The sequence below is a fragment of the Corylus avellana genome, chromosome 4, assembly GCF_965113065.1.
Source record: "Corylus avellana chromosome 4, dhCorAvel1.hap1.2, whole genome shotgun sequence".
NCBI classification, from domain to species: Eukaryota; Viridiplantae; Streptophyta; class Magnoliopsida; order Fagales; family Betulaceae; genus Corylus; species Corylus avellana.
In genome coordinates, this window is record NC_142493.1 from 2509756 (window position 1) to 2519693 (window position 9938).

Below are 9938 nucleotides of genomic sequence, written 5' to 3' on the forward strand. Positions count from 1 at the left end.
CACTTCCATATACTACTGATGTTCCAGGCGACAACTCTGGTCTTCAAACAACGCATTTTATTTGAAAAGCATGGCTTTTAGAAAAGAGTAATTCTAAATGTCATCCCATGTCTCCTTTATGTCCCCCAAAACTGATGTGGCTATTAAAATCACCATTGGATCAAAATCAAATAATGACCCAATGGTGATTTTAGAAGCAACATCAGTTTTGAGAGGATACAAGGAAATAGGGGTGCCCCTGACTACTTGCATTGCATTACTCCTCAGACATTTCCTAGAGACCTACAATCTCTCAACCTAAGCCCAAACAAGCGAAGGCTGTTTATAACATTGCCAATAAAACAACATACCAGTAAAAAACATGGCCCTTGAAATCAGAGTGCCAAAATAATAGTTTTTACAAAATAATAATTCAAAACTATAACATACCAATAGAACAATATATTATCCTTTAACTCAAAACTGAGGATCATGAGTTAAGTAAAAAACGCGGTAACCAGTCAAATCACATTCTATAACTCTTATTGCCAAAGAGAAACAGAGCAAACAAACCATAAATTCTCCTTGAAAATACCCAAACTACCTACGAGAAATAAAACCACAAACGTCCTTTCCATCATTGGCAACCAAAGGCACATACAGAACACAAAAACAATTGGAAAACCATCAAAATAGAAAACATATCAACATCATAGCCAACAGCAAATATGTACATCCTACAATAACTAAATTCAAATATAAAAACTACACTGAGACACTTAAACCCATAAAGCAATAGCCGAATCCAAACATGTTTCATAACACAAAACTCAGGCAGCTGTAAGTAAACTAGTACTAAGGAAAAAGAAAAAAAAAAGAAAAGAAAATAACTACAAGGATACGGTTAAGCTGAGAAACCCGAAAAACGCTGTATTTAAGCAAAGCATTGCATATATTTATCAATCTAAAACCTCCAAGTTCCATTTAACGAAAGCATACTATTACCCAAAACTCAAAGCTCACGACTTTTTGAATGAAACAAAGAAAAATAGAAAAACCAATTAACATCCAAGTCTTCAAATACCAAAACAATATCCTCAAAACATCTGAAAAAACGAACTTCTTTTCCTTCTGATTCTGGGTCTTCGATTGCTCTCTCTCAACGATAAGACTTCTGGAACCTAGCCCTGGCACCACGACCACCAAACTTCTTGGGCTCGCAGCGCCGAGGATCGGCGACGAGCAAGGTCCGGTCGTACCTGACGAGAATATCCTTAATCTCCTTCTTGCTCTGCTCGTCCACGTACTTCTGGTAGAACGCAACGAGGGCCTTCGCGATGCTCTGTCGGATGGCATATATCTGAGACGTGTGGCCACCGCCCTTGACGCGGATCCGCATGTCGACGCCGGCGAAACGGTGGCGTCCGAGCAGGAGGATTGGCTCGTAGGCCTTGAAGCGAAGGATCTCCGGCTCCACCAGCTCGATGGGGCAGCCATTGATCTTGATCAGCCCGTGCCCGCGCTTGCAGTGGGTCACCGCCACAGCCGTCTTCTTGCGCCCGAAGCACTGCACCGACTCAACCGCAGGGGTCGCCATTTTTGCTCGAGAGAGAGAGGGAGAGAGACTTCTGCGCGAGTGAAACCCTAATTTGCTTACCCTGAGATATGTAGGCGAAAAGTGAGGTATTTATACGGGGGTGTTTGTGTGTGTTAGGGTTTTGGAAAGGGGATGTAAATGCCCTTGGTTTGAGTGTCTTATTACGAGCTTCTCCTCAGGATGAAACTCTCCGTTTTGAGCGTTGGTAAATTAACTTCACAGTTCAAACGGTTATAAATACCAAGTCGATCTCAGCCGTTCACATTTGTTAGAGGTGGGTAATTCTTTAATGCGTGAAAGATATACCTCAGATCCCTTAGAGTTTGTCAACTTTATTTTTTTCTTTTTAGGGTTTCATTTTTATCACAGGACCCCCCTGAGGTTTTGATAAAGGACTAAGTTAGTCAATCCGTTAGTTGACCGTTAGGACTGACACGTGGACCAATCAGATGTTAACACGTGGCACTTATTTAATTTAATTTATTTTTTAAAAAAATAAAAAATAAAAAAAAAAAGAAAAAAATTGGGGGTGCCCCCATGGCCATTTGAGGGTGGCTCGATCTGGCCGGATGGGGGTGGTCGAACCACCCCCTGAGCACCAAGGGGTGGCTCGGCCACCCCCAGTACCCACTAAGCCACCCCTTTGGAGCCAAGGGGGTGGCATTGGGGGTGGTTTCAGCCACCCCCAGTGGGTACTGGGGGTGGTTTCGGGCACTAGGGGGTGGCTCGGCCACCCCCATCCGACCAGATGGTGGTGGCCAGGCCACCCCCAAATGGCCAAGGGGGTATTTTTTTTGTTTTTTGTTTTTTTTTTTTTTTTGTTTTTCAGAAAATACTTTTTTTTAATTAAAAAAATAATAATAAGTAGGTGCCGCATGTCAACATGTGATTGGTCCACGTGGCTTTCTGTTAAGTCAATTAACGGTCAACTGACGGAGGACTATCTTGGTCTATTATCAAAACCACAGGGACCTCCTGTGATAAAAATGAAACCCCAGGGAAAAAAAAAATAAAGTTAGGAAACCCCAGGGGGGTATGGAGTATTTAACCCATACTTTAATCTTAAGGAAGGCTATACATCACCCATCATTATTCCTGCATTTTTCAAAGTCAATGTGTCGTGGTCCCTCGTAGTTGTTGGTGCATTAGAGCATTCTTATAGCATTCCCAATAGAGGAATCATATCTTTATGTAAAATGACTCTTCATAACTCACTTTTATTTAGTTTAGGTAAGCCATTTTTAAATGTCTCTGCATTCGATTAGCTATATTTCTATCTATTCTATTAAAATATTATTAAAAGTGAGAAAAGTTTTGGGAAAAAGAGAACATGTGAGAGGAAAAATGAAAAAAAAAATTAGGAAAAAGAGAATATGCATAGAAAAAGTAGGAAAATATTTGAGAAAAAGAGAAAACAAGTGAGAGAAACAATGAAAAATAAAATAGCTCTCTTGAAAAGTGTTGCTACATTTAGCTTTTTTTTTTAACTCTTTCAATCAAATATTTATTTTACATTTTTTTTTGCTGATCCAATGTAGGGTTTTTTTTAAACATTTGAAGAGCTATTTTAGATAAAAGTAACATTTGGCTCTTCCATTGGGAATGCTCTTAATGGAAGAGTCATATTTTTATGTAAAATGGTTTTTCAAAATTCATTTTTATCTAGTTTAGCCAAGTCATTTTTTAATGTCTCTACATCCAATTAAGGGCCCGTTTGGGAGTACGATTTCAATAAGTGTGATTTTAAAAATTGCGTTTTTAAAAATTGTGTTTTTAAAATTGCTACTTTTTAAAATCACACAAGCGTTTGGTAAAACATACTAAAAAGTACTTTTTTTTATCAATTGAGTGTTTGGATAACATTAGCATATAATTGCGGTTTCATGGCCAAATTACCAATAAGGATGAGCAAGACAGAGAAGATGAAGAAGAAAAAAAAGAGAAAAGAAGGGTTTTAATATATTTTAGGTGGGTATTCTTGGTATTTTTTTCATTCCCGTTCTAAAAAATGTAACTATTGCGCCAAATATCTTTTTAATAGAAATCGTGATTTTGTTTTAAATTCGTACTTTTTTCAAATAAGCACTCTCTAATCAGCTTATGGAAATAGCAGATTTTTTTGCGATTTTAAAATTTGCGTTTTTAAAATCACAATCTCAAACACCCTAAAGTTGCGATTTGGTTTAAAATCGCAGATTATTTTTTAAAAAACGCACCCTAACTATATTTATATCTATTCTATTAAAATATTATTAAAAGTTTTGGGAAAAAGAGAACATGTGAGAGGAAAAATGGGAAAAGTTTTGGAAAAAAAAAAACATGCAGAGAAAAAGTAAGAAAATATTTGGGAAAAAGAGAAAATATGTGAGAGAAACAATGAAAAATAAAATAGTTCTCTTGAAAAGTGCTGCTACATTTTGGCTTTCTTTTTAGTTCTTCCAATCAAATATCTATTTTACATTTTCTTTTGGCTAATCCAATGTAGTGGGTTTTTTATACATTTGAAGAGTCATTTTAGATAAACGTATCATTTAGCTATTTCATTGGGAATGCTCTTATGTTAAGTACTTTTTTAGTATTTTGGTTTGCACTTTTTTTATTTTTTATTTTCCATAAGTTTTAAAACAGTAAAAAATGGTATTTGACCTATAAAAAAAGACAAAATCGATACATCGTTAAGTTTCCGTTAGAAAAAATTAATGATATGCCACGTGTCACTCCCAAAATATGCCACGTGTCACAAAAAATTAAAAATAATAAATAACAATAAATAATAATTTTTTTAAAAAAAAACTAAACCTAAAAAAAATAAAAATTAAAAATTGGAAATTCTATGGGGTGGCCAAAACCACCCTCAAAGCCCTTGGGGACAGTGGCGGAGTCACGCACGGCACCCCCAAAGATTTTTTTTTAAAAAAAAAAAAAAAACTTTTTTCCTACCCACAACACCCTCAAAAATAAAAAATAAAAAAATAAAAAAATCTTTTTGAATGCTATTCATTCAGTTTCTATTGCAATAAAAACTTGTCCAAAAGTTGAGAGATGATGGTTGAGATAATTTGCTTAAGAATAGTCTCTTTCTCCAAAAAATCTGAAATTGACATTTCGGATTTGAGTATTCGTTATATTGAAGGTCAAGGTCGTAATCAAAAAAATCACATTACAGTGGAGCATCATTATCATTTTGACATATTCAATAATACTATCGATTTTCAATTGCAAGAGCTTGACAGTATGTTTGGTGAAAAGGCGATGGAACTTTTGAAACTTAACTCAGCTTTGGATCCAAAAGATGCTTATAAATCTTTTAAAATTGACGATATATGTATCATTGCGGAGAAGTATTATCTTCTTGATTTTTCTGAGCAGGAGAAAATTAATTTGAGATATCAGTTTGGGTATTTTGAATTTGATGTGCTCACTGATCCGACATTACAAAATTTGTCTTCCATTGCAAAATTATGCCAAGGATTGGCAAAGACAGAAAAATCAAAGACATACTATTTTATTGATAGAATAATTCGTCTTGTTTTGACTCTTTCAGTGTCTACAGCAACTACCAAAAGAGCATTTTCAACAATGAAAATTGTTAAAACACGACATCGTAGGAAAATAGAGGATAATTTTCTTGTAAATAGTTTAGTTCTCTATATTGAAAGGAAAATTCTGATAGTTTCGATTTAGATTTGATACTTGATGATTTTGTACTTTTAAGAGACTGTAAAGTACAGTTCTAGACTTTTTTTTTTTTTTTTTTTTTTTTTTTGTATTTATGTCTTTTTGATATAGTGTCGACATGTTATATTTATAATATATCAATTTGAGCACATATTTATGAACTTTTATAGATATCTTTTTTGTGATGCATATATTGTGTGAATTACTCAATTTTTTATTTAAAATTATGTTTATCATATTTTTAGTTCAACGGCCCTTACAATATAAATTGTTTGGCTCTGCCAATGGTTGGGAATGGCTCAACCACCCCCAGAGGCCATGGAGGTGGCCGAAGCTACCCCATACGACCCTTCTGAGGGTAGCCAGCCACCCCTATTTTGGCCATGGGGTGGCTTTGGTCTCCCCCTGCCGACCGCATGGGGTGGCCGAAGCCACCCCATGGCCTTTGAGGGTGGCTCGGCCAAGGCCACCCCCATTTTGGCCATTTGGGGTGGTAAGGCCGGTTTGGGGGTGACTGAACCAACTCCAAGAGTCTTAGGTGGTTTCGACCACCCCCTTTTTGGCCTTTGAGGGTGGCCGAACAACCCCCAAGGCCCCTTAGGGGTGGCCGAACCACCCCATAGAATTTTAAATTTTAAATTATTTTTAAGATTTAGATTTTTTATTTTTATTTTTAAAATTTTTAGGACACGTGGCATATTTTGGGAGTGACACGTGATAAATTGTGAATTTTCTCTAACGGAAACTAAATGAGGTATCGATTTTGTCTTTTTCTATAGGTCATGTACCATTTTTAACTGTTTTGAAAATCTAGGGAAAATAAAAAAATGTAAACTGAGATACTAAAAAAGTACTTAACCCTAAATATTAATTTTTTAGCTGGGTGGCCATATTATATAGACCATAAGAAATGAGAGAGTGATGTATACTATTTCTTTTAAACTTAAATGTAAAGGTCAAGAAGTAGTTCTTAATCAAAAGACTACCAAAAATTAAATGTACAGTTAGACTTTAGCTTAAGTTGTTGGAACAATTTCATGCAGGTACGACACTAAAGCAGCCCCAAGCAGGGGAGAGCTTCGACCTGTAAGACAAAGAACAACTAGAAACAAGAATTTGCCAAAACGTGCCAACAATAATAATTTTCATGTCTAAGTCAGAATTTTGGAATCCAGAAAAATAGTTATATATATTTTGGGTTTCTCCCATTCATAATTTCATTATTTATGATTTGATGCCACAGTGGAGGAAGCGAGCGGCCAGGTGGCTAAGGTGGTCATGGGGCACAAACTTGTTTAGACAATAGTTGTTTACATAGTAGGAACACTGCTCATGTCTCATAATGGACATGGAGTGCATATGTCATGGCAACTCCCAGAACGCTGAATGTTTCTTTTGCGACTAACAATTTCTTTTACATGTGAATTTGATACGAATCTTACAACAGAAAATTAGCTGATTTAGAATTGAAGGGTTTTATCCATTTAATTAGATTGATTGGATTTATGTTGATCTATATAGTCTTATACTCATGACTTCGACATGCGACAAAATAACTGATAATTTTTTATATGATTGGCGAACCATTACAAATTCAACACGAAATTAACATGTTAAGATTGATGGCGGGTTTGACCGGTTTAATTAAAGGAGTTGGTTTATGATTGATGTATGAAATCTTATTCTTATACCTCGACATGATTCAAACCCGACACAAATTTCACCCCTAGTTTAGTTGTAATTAATCTGCTTCTGAATAATTGGTTTTGTATAATTTTCTTTCAAGTCAAATATTCTTTGATATCAGAGAATATTATGTCAGAGGTGTTGCGCAAGTGGCATGGACACGAAGAAGATGCATGGAGTGCAAGAGTTGTACTATACATGTTGTTTAAGTGGGATGCCACCTTTCTGGGCTGGTAGTCATCTCCGACTTCATATATTGTTAGATTTGTTGCTGAAGAAATAAGAACTCATCTTCTGGACAATTCATAATTTTTTTGCATATTTTCTTTCTTATCTGCAGAATCTGAAAGAGGGATCTTTCAATGGATTTTACAGGGAAAACTAGATCTTCAATTTGAAACGGCCTAACATTTCAGACTTCTCATTCGGAAAATGAACAATAAATTAGAAACATGAAAGGGCTAGGCAGCCTAAACAAAAAGACCATATAAACCACCATAATAGAAGAGGCAAACAGAAATTAAAAGGCAATGCATCAAATAAATGACGCGGGCCTATAATTTTTTGGTATGAAAACCAAGAGAGTGGATTGTCAAAAAAGGCGGTGATATATGTTGTCTCAGAAAAAGGACAATTTCAATCATTAAGTGAGTTTGCGCTACAAAGAGTGAGTTTTATTTTGACTTTCTATTTTCAATAACACGAGATAGATAGAAATCTTTAGAAATTTTGTTGTTCGGATTATTAACAATTCAGACAATAAATATAAGATAACTCAAATGGGCTCACTTGTTTGACCAGGTCTTGAGCAGCTCACCTCCGGTTCAAACAAGTGAGTCTCATAATAATCCTCTCATATTTACTAGGCAAAGGGCTATTAATAAAAATGTGTGAGAGTATGTATAACATTATTCTAATTCTACGGCAAACAGAGAGGTTCATCAACAAACAAATCCTCTGTTTGGCATCCATCGTAGCTTTCTAAAATATAGATTTCATAGAATTGGTTGTGCTAAAAGTAATTAAATTTTGATTAGTACATGAAACATCGTTGTTTACACAAAATCCTAACAAATAAGGAGAAAAAGAAAAAAACGTATCATTATTAAATAATTATAAACGAAAGTAGCATTGTTAATCAAGTTTTTTATATGCACATCTATTCTACTTTTGTAATTTGATTGACTCTTTAAAGGACTGGGATTTTCTCCGGTCCAAATGAACTGAGGGGGATCGGCTCTCTTAGCATAGGAGTAGAATTGTTAAAAAAAAAAAATTGGACAATTTTACCTTTGCTTTAACAAGAACTAGCTCCCTTCCGGTCCATTTGGACTGGGAAGGATCCAAATGCCTTTTTAAAAAGGTCTAAATAATTTCTCTCAAAAAAAAAAAAAGAGAAAAGAAAAAAAAGGTCTAAATGATATTATAATTATAAATATTTATTATAGTTTCATCGACAATACATGATTTAAATATAATATGATTTTCTCTCTATATTAAGTGAAATAAAAAGGAACAATTTTATAGTTCATTTAAAATTTTATATCATCTAATTGTATACATGGTACTATATTATTTAAAAATTTAAACGACGTGACATAATGTATACTGTTAACTATTATAAAATTTATTATAAACTATCAAATAAATCCTTTAAAAAAAAAAAAAAGAGGGGAAACTTCAGAAAGTCTCCTTGAACTTCCAGCCGTTTTGACAAGCACTCCCTGAATTTTTAAAACTCTCACTTAGGCCCCCTGAACTTTGGTTTGCTCTCACTTTAGACCCTTTTACCGTTAAAGTCAAACAATTTGACTTTTTATACCCATTTTACCCTCCTCCAAAACTACATCGTTTTGTGTCCTAAAACTACAACACCTACCCAGCCCAAAACGACGTCATTTTAGGCATTAATTTTTTTTTAAAAAAAAATGAAAAGCAAAATATTAGAAAAAAAAAAAAAGGGAAATCGGGGTGGCTGGAGCCACCCCTTGGCCAAAATGGGGTGGCCGGACCACCCCATTTTTGGCCAAGGGGGGAGCCACCCCCTGGCCAATCTAGGGGTGGTCGAACCACCTCCATGGCCAAGGGGGTGGTCCGCAGGGCCGGCTCAACATATTTTGGGGCCTTAGGCAAAACTTTGAAATTGAGCCTATTTTTTTTTTTTTTTTTTTAAGTAACAATTTTTTTTTAAAGTAATATATATATATAGCAATAGATTTAGATACATCAATAACATTTTCATCATCTTCTAATTCTTTTTTATGAGTTTCTTGTTCATTTTTGAGTTTTTCACCTAAACTATCCTCAATATTTTGTTTATTGCTAATAACAAATTTATTTAGAGCTCCTCTTTGAGATTCAATCAATTTGTCTACTTTTTTTTTTTTTTTTTTTAAGTTTTTCATATCCAGATGCAGATGCATATTTTCTAGTAGACATGTTTAATTAAAAATACTAACAAATTAAACAAACACGATTTATAAAAAAAAAATTATGACTATAATAAAATAAATGACAAAAATAGAACAATAAAACCTGATTTGGCAAAGGAATTATGAAGCAATTCTTGGAGATAGGACAAGAGACTTAGTCACTCGAAGTCGAAGAGGAAGAGAAAATGATGGGATAGGCAGACAAGAAAAACTCAAAAAAGAGCAAGCAAAGAGGAGAGGTAAAGTGGCAAATATAGAGACTGATATTTAAAATGCCCATGGTTGACAGCAGTTTATATTTTTGGCTCTTGGCTTTCCCTAGATGGCTAAATAATAAATAGAAAATAAATGGTAATATTTTATTTCTAACGTTTATATTTTCTCATCAAAAACAAAAAGTTTATAAAAAGAGGCCAAGGGGATAAGTGAATGATGTAGGCGTGTACTGTAGCGTCAGGAGCTCTAAGGAATTGGCCTAATGATGTATAAGGCTTTAATGCTTTGTCCTTTTTTAATTTATTTTTTGAATTATTTTTAAAATTTATAGTGGGCTTATTAATTGGGGT

The 9938-nt window shown here is 34.6% G+C and overlaps 1 protein-coding gene across 1 annotated transcript; it reads right to left on the reverse strand.

The window, feature by feature from the left end:
• Positions 1–912: 912 nt before the first annotated feature.
• LOC132178724 (small ribosomal subunit protein uS9) lies at positions 913–1654 on the reverse strand. Its single transcript, XM_059591242.2, has one exon. The coding sequence runs from the start codon at positions 1574–1576 to the stop codon at positions 1139–1141; it is 438 nt and encodes a 145-aa protein (XP_059447225.1). The 5' UTR covers positions 1577–1654; the 3' UTR covers positions 913–1138.
• Between the last annotated feature and the right edge of the window lie 8284 nt (positions 1655–9938).

Bases quoted from the DNA above. Each gene is read 5' to 3' on its own strand.
- LOC132178724 (XM_059591242.2), bottom strand. From the start codon at position 1,576: ATGGCGACCCCTGCGGTTGAGTCGGTGCAGTGCTTCGGGCGCAAGAAG.